The 12,498-nt window shown below is 38.0% G+C and overlaps 2 protein-coding genes across 2 annotated transcripts; both read left to right on the top strand.

Moving 5' to 3' along the window:
* Positions 1-4,139: 4,139 nt before the first annotated feature.
* Positions 4,140-8,570, top strand: cart4 (cocaine- and amphetamine-regulated transcript 4). Its single transcript, XM_017429707.3, has 4 exons — positions 4,140-4,242; positions 4,325-4,486; positions 6,746-6,829; positions 7,441-8,570. The coding sequence occupies exons 2-4, from the start codon at positions 4,346-4,348 to the stop codon at positions 7,546-7,548; spliced, it is 333 nt and encodes a 110-aa protein (XP_017285196.1). The 5' UTR covers positions 4,140-4,242; positions 4,325-4,345; the 3' UTR covers positions 7,549-8,570.
* Positions 8,571-9,007: 437 nt separating this feature from the next.
* LOC108243938 (zinc finger protein 570) lies at positions 9,008-11,982 on the top strand. The gene is made up of 2 exons (XM_017429702.3): positions 9,008-9,350; positions 10,540-11,982. The coding sequence occupies exons 1-2, from the start codon at positions 9,059-9,061 to the stop codon at positions 11,283-11,285; spliced, it is 1,038 nt and encodes a 345-aa protein (XP_017285191.3). The 5' UTR covers positions 9,008-9,058; the 3' UTR covers positions 11,286-11,982.
* The last annotated feature ends 516 nt before the right edge of the window (positions 11,983-12,498 follow it).

Genomic DNA, 12,498 nt, shown 5'->3' on the forward strand with positions numbered 1-12,498 from the left:
CCCACCCCTACCCCTAAACCCTACCCTAACCCTAAACCCTACCCCTAAACCCTAAACCCTACCCCTAAACCCTAAACCCTAAACCCTAACCCCTAACCCTAAACACTAAACAATAAAACCTACCCCTAAACCCTACCCCTGAACCCTAACCCTAAACCCTAAACCCTGCCCCTAAACCCTACCCTAACCCTAAACCCTAACCCTAAACCCTAAACCCTAAACCCTAAACCCTAAACCCTAACCCTAAACCTAAACCCTAAACCCTACCTTTAAGCCCTAACCCTAACCCCTAACCCCTAAACCCTACCCCTAAACCCTACCCCTCAACCCTACCCCTAAACCCTAATCCCTAACCCTAAACAATAAACCCTACCCCTAAACCCTACCCCTGAACCCTAACCCTAAACCCTAAACCCTAAACCCTAACCCTAAACCCTACCTTTAAGCCCTAAACCCTAAACCCTAACCCTAAACCCTAAACCCTAAACCCTAACCCTACACCTAACCCTAAACCCTACCCCTAAACCCTACCCCTAAACCCTACCCTACCCCTAAACCCTAAACCCTAAACCCTAAACCCTACACCTAACCCTACACCTAACCCTAAACCCTAAACCCTACCCTAAACCCTAAACCCTAACCCCACCCCTAACCCTAACCCTAAACCCTAACCCTAAACCCTACCCCTAAGCCCTAAGCCTAAACCCTAAACCCTAACACTAAACCCAAACCCTAACCCTAACCCACAGTAAAATCTGCTCCTTATGATCCTCTGTTTAAGTAATTTTTTTGTTGTTTATTTCTTCTATTAATAAATTAGTTTGCTGCTTCTTAAACGTGACACAAACTGTAAATAATGAGAAGGTGCATGAGGGTTACCGACATCCAGGCCGTCAGGGTGGGGTTCTGTGGACAGGTTATAAACAATAAATGTCTTACCTGTTGTTTGAACAGCTTCAGTTTGGAGAAACAGACTTTAAATCTGACTGGATTAATGAGCGAACAGCTAGCCTGCTTTCAAACTATCACATAACCTTCAGCAGAGATCGCTGCAGATTCCTGTCGGGGTTCCTATAATTAAATCATCTTAAAGCTTTATTTCATTTCTTTAACAAAAGAACGTCGCAGAGTGCTGAGCCTCATGTTCCTCCTCAGTCCTATACTTTACAGATTGAGATTCATTAACATGTTTTAAGATGAAGAAAGAAGTTACTTCTTTTAGTTTTTAAGAGTTGGTAAACGTGTTTGTTGGATTTATTCTGAATCTGCCGCCGCTGGCTCTCATTTTTCTTCTGAAGATGACGGAGGCTGGAGGTCGCCTCGCCCTCTTCCTCCCGGGTTTCTCCTGAATAAACAGCGCGTGTGACGCCAGCTTCAGCCTCCACCGGCGAGCGCAGATTTATCTTCAGCTGTGGGTTTAAAACTCGGTGACAAATTCAGCCCAGTTTCCATGAGGCTGCTGTTGATCTGCGACCGGATAAAAAGTAAATAAAATCACTTCTGCATACAAACAAACAACTAAATCCATGATTTCAGATTTATAAAAAGCAGAACTTGTTATAAATGTCTAAACATTTAGTTCCTTTTATCAATTACTTGGTAAAAGATTAAGAAACTTATAACTTTGTTTTACTGAAGGCATCAATTTATCTGATTTGTGATGTGAAAAGTCTGACTTTATAAGAAACTATGATTCAATATGAAGTCATCTGTTCTCATAAAAAACTTTAAATCTGAGTTTAATATGTTTTTAAACGATCTTTCATTATTTAAAGCTGATTTCTTCATTCAGTAATGCATTTTTTTATTAGTAAAGTAGCATTTTTGAGCTAAATTTGTTGTTTGCGGTTCATTACTTCTTGGTGTTAAATGTTTTGTTTTTCCTGCTTGTTGCTTTAATTCACTTGAATGTTTTGGTGCTCGTTACGCAGCTCACAGCTTCTGATTAAACGGCGCTGAAGACGTTTCTCAGCAGGAGATCGATACGTCGAAGCCTTCGGTGGGTTTTCTTTTGCTGCGGCCTAATTTAGTGAATCGATGGAGCTGAAAGCTGCAACAAAAAAGCATTTTTTTTTGTTTTTGTTGTTGTTTATTGCTCTTTGACTCGTTCTAAAGTTGTGAAATGCAGCAACAAGCCTCCGAACAGCTCCATGAAAATGTGGAGTGGCTGATATGTTGAATAAAAGCAACAAAAATATCCTTTAAAATCTGATCTGGAACCTAAAAGACCTAAACGTTAATTTTTGTGTTTTACTGATGAACCAGCATGGTCTTAAAAAGATAAATAGATTGAAATAATCAATTTATTTCTTGTTAAATGGTTTGATTTAATGACTTTAAATTTCTGGAAGATGCAACTCATTTTGTATTAATTAGAGTTTCATAAGCTGGCTGAGAACATCTTTTAAAAACTGTAAACTTTAACACTTTGTCATGATATTTGCAGCAACTGAATAAACATTTTTACAAGAGAAGAGCAGAGATTTTGTTTGTGAGGCAAGAAGATAACGATAAAGTTTGAACAAATAAACAGGCAGGTTTTCATCCTTCCAATATTGTGTCCAAACCTTCTCAGCTAACACATTTTTAAAGTGTTTCATCATTGAGTTGTTGGTGAGTAAACTGGTATCAGGTCCGGGATATGAAAGGTCAGAGGTCAAAGGGTCCCACAGTTTGTTACAACTTGGCTCAAAAGTCATAACAAATGATGTGAAAGATGCGGTGATTTGTTAAAAAAAATGTTTTACTTTAACAAAACCACACTAAAACATACAAAAAAACAAAAAACGATGGAACAACACAAGACTATGAGGGGACAAACAGGGCTGCCAGCTGCCTCCAGTAATCAATCAACATTAATCACCAAAGAAACCTGCAACACACTCACACATATTAACACAAACAAACAGGAATCCCATGAATAGACCTCAGGTTGTAACATATCTGAAAACAAACTTATGGTGTTTTTAGTCTCCGGGTGTCTCAGGAAGCTCAGTATCGGAGTCAGTTTGTCGTCAAATCGAGAATAAAGGACGTCGTTCCGCTCTTTCAATAACTCTCTAGTCGTTTTAGTTTTCAATGATTATTTACAGTGTAAGATATTTTCTCAAATGAGATGGATCTGCGCGTGTCATCAGCCTCAGCTGAGCTCAGATAGGAGCTTCTCCGTGGAATGACATTTAGCCGTTAATGAAAGCCGAGATGAAAGCAGAGAGCAAACCAGGCGAGCTTCGGGTCGCAGCACGATGCAAATCAGGCGACGAAAAGGGCACGAGCCTTTCCCTCCTGCGTCATCCTTCAGCTCGGACCTGACCTCAGGTCAGCTCGACCAAGCGCATGATGTGGCGCCGTCGATGCAGAGATGATAAACGGAGTCCTCGGGCTCCTGACCTCTGACCTGTGACATGAAGCTGCTGATGTTTAACAAGCAGGTGGAAACAGCTGAGCTCATTCTGCTTGTTTCCAGGTATTAGACCGACCCCAGCCCCCGAGAGGCTCACTGTATGCGTTCTGCTGCGTTTTTCCTGCTTTTCTTCAGCCAGTCACAACTATGACCGCATCATTTTTTAGAAAGCAGGTAATTACAGAGGAACTGTGGCATTTAAGGTGCAAAATTAGGGTTCAAATTGACAAATAAAGAAAGACTAGAGACCCCAAAAAGCTACAGAACCAAAAGAGAATCAGAAGAGCCATAAAAGGTTGATATTTCTATAAATAAAGATAAAATGACTTCAGGAACACAGCAACAAAAAGTGGATTTAAACATGACAGTTCCTCTTATTAAAGCAGCTTGAAGTCATAAAACAGATGGTTTTAACACCTGCAGAGGAAGGTTCTCCTCCCTCGGTTCCTCCTCACCTTCAGCTGTGACAGTCTGACCTCTGACCTCTGAACACGAGGCATTTCTGTGTAAACATTCAGCATCAGCCTGTTTAACGTGAGCAAAAGGCACACCATCAATCACAGGCCAACACGTCCGCACGCTTTATCTGATGAGCTGAATGCATGAATAATCTGAGCGAGCAGCATCACAGGAGGAGGAGGAGGAGGAGGAGGTATAAATGAAGGAGCGGGAGAACCCAGAGCTCAGGAGGAAGAAGCAAAGTTAAAGAAGGAAAGAAAAATAGCTGCAGGAGAAATAAAAAAGAAGTCTTGAACCTGAAGTCAAAGACGAAGAGAAAAGGAAAAGATAAGAATACAAATTTGCACAAATTTGAATTTTTATTTTTTTGTTCATTAAAAGTAAGTTTATGTCCTTATTTTACAATTATACGCTGTTTTTACTGCATGAAGCTGCAGTTTAATGTGCCAGTGTTGATTTTAGGTTTTTGACGTGTTTTTGGAGATGGAGAGCGTGCGAGCGGTCGTCTACCTGTCCGTCGTCCTGACTGTGATGACATCAGTCTGTCGGGGTGAAAGGTCGTCTGAAAACCAGCTGCCATCTGTGCCGGACGAGCCCGTCTTCGGACTCACAGCCAACGAACTGGTGAGTCTTCAGCCTGGAGCTTTTATTTTTTAATTCAAAAGACATTTTATAAACATTTACACAACTTTTACACAAGTTAAAGTCATTGTAATTAAAAAATTTTCCAGTTTATTGCATGATATTGAATGTAAAATGTGATTAAATGTAGAAATGTTCTTGTTTGTGTTTATAGAAAATTTATTAGGGAGCTTCTTGTTTGTTTTGATGCATGTTTTTACAAATGATTAGTGAGTTTGGACTGTAAGATTTTAATTTAATTTAAATTTACTGCATAATTTCAGAAATCTAAGGCAGCAAAATCATCAATTTATAGAATATATCAAAACATTAAACATTTAAAGAGAGCTTTAGGTCACTAAATAAATAAATAAACCATTAAAAGATGACTGAAATTCTTGCAAAAATTAAATAAAGAACTTTTAAGTTGGTAAATTTAGATGCATACATTCAAGGCAGCGTAAAACAAAAAAATGTAATTAAATAAATGAGATCTAAATAAACTTTAAAGGCTTACACTCTATTGTAAATGTCATTTTAGCACCAAAAATGGTAATTGATTTGTATAAAATATACAATTAAAGCAAATAATCCTGTCAAAAAAACCTATAATGTAAAAAAATACAAATTATTACTGATAAAAGGCGACTCTGTGGATTCTAACAGGATGTGATGGGAAAATGAATCAATTGTTAGCTGAATTAGGTGATGAAACGATAACATAAAACTAACAACAACTAAGGTGGTTAAAGATAAAATATACAAGAAAGTAAATAAGGCACAAAAAGTGAGACTAAACTACAAACTGAATTTGTAAAAAGGGACTAAATGTTTAAGTAAAATTGATATTTTCACATCAGGTTCAGTCTGAACATTTTAAAAGTTAAATATAATCTGTAATATAATAATAAAGTATAATTCAGGTGAAGTTCTTGTTAGTTGATTCTTCTGACTCATGTTTGCCAACAAGCTTCAGAGCTGAAACTCAGATGTTTATCAGTTAATAATTAGATTAAAATTTCAATTTGAAGGCCAGTAAATGTCATGAAAATGTCGCTGCGGGGCGACTGTGTGAGAGAAAATAACAAAATTATTATTTCTGATTAAAAATATCAACTGATCTGCTGTTGGAAAGGTTTTAACACAACAAATAAAAATCACTAACAGTTCACATCTACACACATTAATAAGATTAAAACGACATGAACGATAAATACACACTGGAATTATTTGCATTCAGGAAGAAATTAGAAAAATCTTTTGGTTTTAGTTGATCGTGATGTCATTTTATTTATTCAGATATAAATGATTTGGAATTTAATGTCAGATGTATTAAAAATTTATATATTTGCTTTTTGTTCTGGGAAAGAATGATAATTTATTAATATTAACCCAGTATTTACCAGGTATGTATCGAGTACATATCTGGTAAATACTGGCTAATAAGTTTGGTTCCCATGCGTACCAGGTACTTACTGGGGACGTACCAAGTATGAATCTGGTACAGAAATGGTACTTACAGAGTACATTCTTTTGTTTTGTATTTATTGGGTACTCTGGGTATGTATCTGGAACTTGCAGGATACATACCTGGTATCTACATAATACATACCCACTACATAACCAGTAAGTCACTTCATAATACAGCTTGGTCCCTTGAGGTACCTACATGGTACATATTGGGTATCCAGTAAGTACCTGGTATGTACTGAGTAGTATTATGTATTGCTACCAAACTGTAAGTTGGTGTTACTTTAAAGACGTCCAGTTTTGATCATTTCACCTGAGACTGACAGGTGAGATCAGAGCCTTGTTGTGTCTCTGAGTGTTACTTTGTGGTACTGACTGTGCCTCAGTGTCCCTGTGTCTCTGTCTCTGCGTGTCTCTGTGTGTCAGGTTGTAGTACTGACAGTGTCTCTGTGTCTCTGAGTGTTACTTTGTGGTACTGACTGTGTATTTGTACCTACGTGTGGTGTTTTGTAATACTGACAGAGTATTTGTGTCTCTGCATGTCAATTTGTAGTACTAACAGTGTCCCTGTGTCCCTTTGTCTCTGTGTCTCTGTGTCTCTATGTCTCTGCATGTTGTCTTGTAGTACTGATAGTGTCTCTGTGTCTCTGTGTCTCTGCCTGTTGGTTTGTAGTACTGACAGTGTCCCTGTGTCCCTTTGTCTGTGTCCCTGTGTCTCTGTGTCTCTGCGTGTCAGGTTGAAGTACTGACAGTGTCCCTGTGTCCCTGTGTCTCTGTGTCTCTGGTGTCCAGGCTGAAGCTCTGCAGGGTTTCCTGGACGAAGCTGACAGCAGAGTCGGTCTCTCCGTGGAGAAGAAAGCCAGCGTGATCCCGCGGGTGAGAACACATCTGACAAACCTGACGATGTCCCCATCAGTACTAATATCAGTAATATTAACGTCTCCTAATGAAAGATGAAGAGGACAAAGACGTCTTTGAGCAGAAAAGGAAACAACACTGACTGGAGTTAATGAGGAAAGTTTATGTTTTGTGTCACTTTTTATAAAGTTATCACAGTATAAAACTTAAAAACGTCAACGTGAGCAAGACATTAACTAAAATTAATCATTTAAACACAACAAAAATAACTCTTAAGAATAATTTTCACATTCAAAGACAGAAAGTCTGTAAAATATAAATTTAAAATCAAATCCCTTGTCCGGCGTTTTGGAAATGAGCACAGATGTTTAGAAACAAATTGTTTTTAGTTGTGACAATCTCCATGAAAAAGAAGACTTTTTATATTTTATATTAGATTATTATTAATTAATGTGTAGTACTTTTTGTTCCTGTCCAGCTGGACATTAGGACATCTCAACAGGACAGTTCAATGTTACCTGAAAAGAAAAGATTTATTTTAAAAAAAAGGTTCTTTTTATGATTTTTCATAGATTCCATGGCGATTTAGTTTACCTTTAATAAATAAAAGTCCATTTCTGTCCCCTCAGTGTGACGTCGGTGAGCGCTGTGCAATGAAACATGGACCTCGGATCGGTCGGCTCTGCGACTGTCTGAGAGGAACGGCCTGCAACACCTTCTTCCTGCGCTGCTATTAAACCCTCACACTGATTGTCTTTATAGTTGTGAGGACATAAGACCTAAAATCACGTCTGAACTCTTTAAACAGACCGACTGTCCTCACAAAGATAAAGGTGCTCGCTGTCCTGTAGTCCTGACTCTGTCTCTGTGTTTTTTGTTTTAATGTTCTGTGTGTTTGTCCTTCAAATTAATTTATTTTTGTTAATAAAGATTCTTCATAAAGCTGCATGACTCCAGTGACTTGGTGATTTACAGACAGGCCCAACGCAGACTGCTGAAGATCTGATTTAAATGAATCGGATCAATTTATTTTTACACACATCGCTGCAGACTGTTGAGGAACAGCTTTAGACTTCATCACACCTGTAATCCTCATTGTTTGTCAGAAATCATTAAAAAATAAAGTTTATTTTAGAAGTAACTTGTCTGTAGCAGAGACGTGTTGTAATTCATAAACTGACCTGTAGGTGGCGCCATTGTTCGGCTCTTTGAATTAAAACAAAACGATGAAAGAAGTGTTGTATGTCTGTAAGATTTCATTATTCAGAGCATTTAAAAGCAGATAAAAGTGTTAAAAATTATTTAATGTTATCTTTATTGTATTTACATTATATTTCTGTAAATATTTTGCAGGCTCAGTGAAAAAAAACACTTAAATTAATAAACTTTTCTGTATTTGTCGACAATAACAAGGCAAAATGTTTCATTTTAATGTCTAGTAAGTAATTTCCATGACAAGTTATTTATAAATGTTTATATCATGATTACTTCAGCACACTCTGTGATTGTTTTATATCCGTTATTGATGCCAGTAAAAATAATCAAGCAGGATTGGTTCCTGATGAACATCTAACCTAATTTGAACTTATAAAAATTAAACTTTTCATAAAAAAGTTAATGGAGTCTGTTCATTAATGTTTGTTTGCAGAGCAGAAAAGGTGCAGCTTTATGCAACAGCAAGAAGAGTGTTGAGTGATAACTGTCCTGTTTGGTGAATTTGGTTTTCTGACATAAATTAATTATTGTGATGTTAAATAAATGGCAGTAAAATATGTCTGTGAGTTTGTTAATGCAACACAACAGAAGAATAAAGAGCTTAAATCATTCACAAAGAATGTGATTAATTAATCAGTCAGACACTGGTGACTGTTTTCTTTTATTAGTAAAATCACCTTTAAATGCATCAAATATGAAAACTGAGGGGGTGTCAGTTTTAGGTTTTATTTTCAACAGAGACAGATCCCCGATCAGCCCCGAATAGAAATCTCTTCAGTTCCTTCAAAAGCATTATTCTCTTTGACATTTACTTCATCATACTTGCTGTTTTTAACTTCTTCACATTGTGAGTGTTTTTAACCACTTCAGCATAAATATTGTATAAAAACATTAAGCTGAATTATCTCCATCACAACTAATTAAGACTTTAATGAGCTGCAGTGGTGGGAAGTATTTTTTTTTTTCCTTTTTATGATTAAGTATGAGCTGCAGGGTGAGTATTTATCTGAGAAACTTTGTCCAGATGTTAAAATGTCACATTTAGTTGGAGTTTGGTTAAAAGGCGGAGGCTCCGGGCAGCCGGGAGGGAGGGGCTGCTGCGGCCGTGTGACGGAGCAGGAAGAGGCGGCTGCAGGAGGCACCTGGCCCGGGGGAAGGATGTCCAGAGCTCGGGTGCTGACGGAGCTGGTGAAGCAGCGGCTGGCCGCGGCGGCGGAGGAGATCTGCGGCCTGTTCGAAGGCGCCATGACGGAGCTGGAGGAGGAGGTGGAGCGGCGGCGCAGCCTGCCGGAGGCTCGGCTGGAGCCCAGGAGAACCGGAGCGGGTCGGTGTCTCCGTGTCTGCCTCCCCGGAACCAGAACTGCTCCAGTGTGGGGCTTTGCTTTGCAGAAATATCAATTTAAACCTTAGAAGTCGAATGTTTTTACCGATTAATTAGCAATTAACGGTCATTCCGCCTCAGACCGGATGTTTACCCGCAGCTGGCCTTCAAAATAAAAGCTTTAACTTATTTTGTTTTCTTTAAAATTGAGCTTACTGTCAATGTTGTTTTTATTTCAAACTACTTTTAAATTGAATTTCAAACAGGCTAGATCATTGTTTAATCTTAAAATTAAAATAATCTCAGATTATTGTCAAAAAAAAGACTCCAATTAGATTTTAACATATCAGTGAGAGACGATAATTGAAGTTTATGAATCTTTACTGTGTTTATGATAGTGACATGTAGTGATAGTCAACCCTGACATTTTGTAGACATACTGGCTGATTTTCATTTTTCATTTTCAGATTTTCAATTTGTTGATTTTGACTTTTTGAAACTTTGTGAAAATCTCTAGTTTGCTTTTCCATCAAGCAGAAGTTCATTGCAATCAAAATGAACATTATAACCATTCAAACTTAGTACAGCATTACATGCAGTAAATAAAGCTTCACTTTCTCAAATGTGTCTTTATGAAAATCCAAATATTAGGTTAAATCAGAAACTGTTTGAAGGTGGTCGATCTCTGCAAAAGTTTTCAGCCACAACTAGTTTTTTTTAGCTTGCATTTGTTTTTAAATTTTGCTTCCAATGAGACAGATTTTCTTTGAATTTGTTTAAGTGATCTTTAGCTGCAGTTACCCAGGCTGTTTGTAGATTTTTCCTCGTTTTTCTTCGAGCTTTGGCATCTTTTTCCATTTCCTTTTGTCCAGTCCTTGCCTCTCACAGTTTGTCATTAAAAGGTCTTAGTAGACTGGACATGTGGAGGACAAAAGATTAAATCCCAAACCAAAACTACAAAAACAATATTTGAAAGACCTCAGCTACTTCTTCAGTCTGAGGCTGAGTTTGCTTGCAGCTCCTCAGACTAAAGAAATCTTTTGGATAAAAGACAAAACGTATCAACCCAGAAGGACCCGTCCAGAGGACCTGACTCAACCTTGTTAGATTCATCAGCATAAATTCTAAAAATGTTGTCAATATTATCCTTCTTCTCAACAATATTTGTTGTCTGTCTGTGTTTTACCTCCAGATGTCTGTAAATTAGATGTAAGGAAAGAAGAGTTTTTGCCCGAGCAGCAGAACTGGACCTCCAGGTCGGAGCAGGAGGACACCGAGTCTTCACACGTTAAAGAGGAACACGAGCAGCTTCCATCCCCGCAGGAGGCCGCAGTCACACAGTTTCATCCCGTCTCTGTAAAAAATGAGGAGGATCAATACTTTTATTGCAGCCAAATTGAGAAAAGACAGGACTGTGGACAAGAATCCCAACCAGACAACAAAATTACACCCCCCTCAGACGCTGAAACAAAACCCAGATGTGACCTCAAGTCTTCAATGGCTCCTCAGCCACATTCAGACTTTCTTAAAACCAGAGGCCGTAGTTGGAGCGAGAGACCATTCTGCTGCTCCGTGTGCGGGAAAAGATTCAGCCAAAACTCCAACCTGAAGACACACATGAGAATCCACACAGGAGAGAAGCCCTTCAGCTGCACGTTTTGTAGCAAAAGGTTTGTTCAGAAGGTGCATCTGAGGCATCACATGGCGCGCCACACCGGAGAGAAACTGTTCGGCTGCAGCACTTGTGACCAGAGATTCAACTGGCTTTATCAGCTCAAAAACCACCAGTGTGTCAGAGAGGCAGCTGAACAGATGAGCAAATCTCAGACTGATGCCCTGGGATTAAAATCATTTAGATGCTATAAGTGCAGTAAAACTTTTGCCCATAAGAGTCACTTTAAAGAACACATGCAGCTTCACACGGGAGAAAAGACTTGAAATAATCAGTTTGCAGCAGATCTTGTTCCTGGGGGGTGCAGCTGTAGAGAGAGAAAATGTTCATCAGCTGATACCGTCAGTGCGTCAGATACGTCAGCCTGATGCGTTTAAAAGTCCTGCTAGTGTTTAACTCTCATGTGTCCAAATGTGGGAACTCACAGCTAAGATCTAATGACTAAAACAAACCCTGGAGATTCTTTAACATCAATCTGTTCAGCTGTAAGCATCTTAAATCACATCAGGTCATTCTCCATGTGCTCCTTCAGCAGCTTTTCAGTCTGTGAGCGTCGAGAACCTTCACATTAGTCACAACAAGCAGGACAAACATCACGTTTAAATGTTTTCTTTTCATAGGCAAACCTCAGGATTTTCTTTCATTCATGCAGATATTTACTTCAGCTTATTAAATGTCACTAAAGTTGTTTGGTGAGTAAAATAGGAACAGATTAACGTCTGAGAATGCGTCAAAAAGCTCCAGTCTGCAGAGCTGTCACCCCACATAACACTAATTTAAATGTAAGTTTTATTTAACTGATAAAATAGTTTTTAATTTGCTAAGTTTCCTTTCAAAGTTTTGTTAGCTTGTTATATTTTCTATTGTGAAGAAAATCCAAACTGTTTTTGAGAAATGTTCCTTTAATTGTTCTTGCAAGTCTGAAGATTTCCTTACAGTAAAACTGTTATCCAAACTTGTTAATTTGCTCTTTGGGTTTGTTTATCACTTGTTGTCAGTTGTGATGTTTTATTTGATCTTTTCATTGTTTCCTTTTTTTCTTGATTATTTCTTGCTCCACTAGCACGCAGTTTTAAAAACCTGCAGGTAGGTTGATCTTTTTGTGGATGTAGGCTGGCTCAGATCTTCCTGTCTCTTCAGGTGAGACAGGAAGTTATATTATCAGCTCAAACAAAACTTTATTTATAAAGCACTTTTTTACAGCAGATAAAAAACTAATGAAAAGAAAAGAAACAAGCAGTAAGTCATAAAAGGGTGACTGTAAGAAGCAGAGCCTGAAGGAACTGAGGAAACACTAGGTAGGTGTAAAATTATAAAAGCTTTGAATTATAAAAACATGGATTCTAAAATATTAAAAGGAATAAAACCAAGACACTAAAAAAAGGGTTTAAAAAAGATAAAATGAACATGACTTCCTAAAAGATGTAAGAAATTTACCTAAAAAGCCAAACTTTATATATTATATTATATTATATTATA

This window comes from Kryptolebias marmoratus, linkage group LG5 (assembly GCF_001649575.2).
Source record: "Kryptolebias marmoratus isolate JLee-2015 linkage group LG5, ASM164957v2, whole genome shotgun sequence".
Lineage (NCBI taxonomy): Eukaryota > Metazoa > Chordata > Actinopteri > Cyprinodontiformes > Rivulidae > Kryptolebias > Kryptolebias marmoratus.

Coding starts and splice junctions, on each gene's coding strand:
- LOC108243938 (XM_017429702.3), top strand. CDS start 9,059: ATGTCACATTTAGTTGGAGTTTGGTTAAAAGGCGGAGGCTCCGGGCAG. Junction 9,351..10,539: donor GCCCAGGAGAACCGGAGCGG/GTCGGTGTCTCC, acceptor TTTTACCTCCAG/ATGTCTGTAAATTAGATGTA.
- cart4 (XM_017429707.3), top strand. CDS start 4,346: ATGGAGAGCGTGCGAGCGGTCGTCTACCTGTCCGTCGTCCTGACTGTG. Junction 4,487..6,745: donor GACTCACAGCCAACGAACTG/GTGAGTCTTCAG, acceptor TCTGGTGTCCAG/GCTGAAGCTCTGCAGGGTTT. Junction 6,830..7,440: donor AAGCCAGCGTGATCCCGCGG/GTGAGAACACAT, acceptor CTGTCCCCTCAG/TGTGACGTCGGTGAGCGCTG.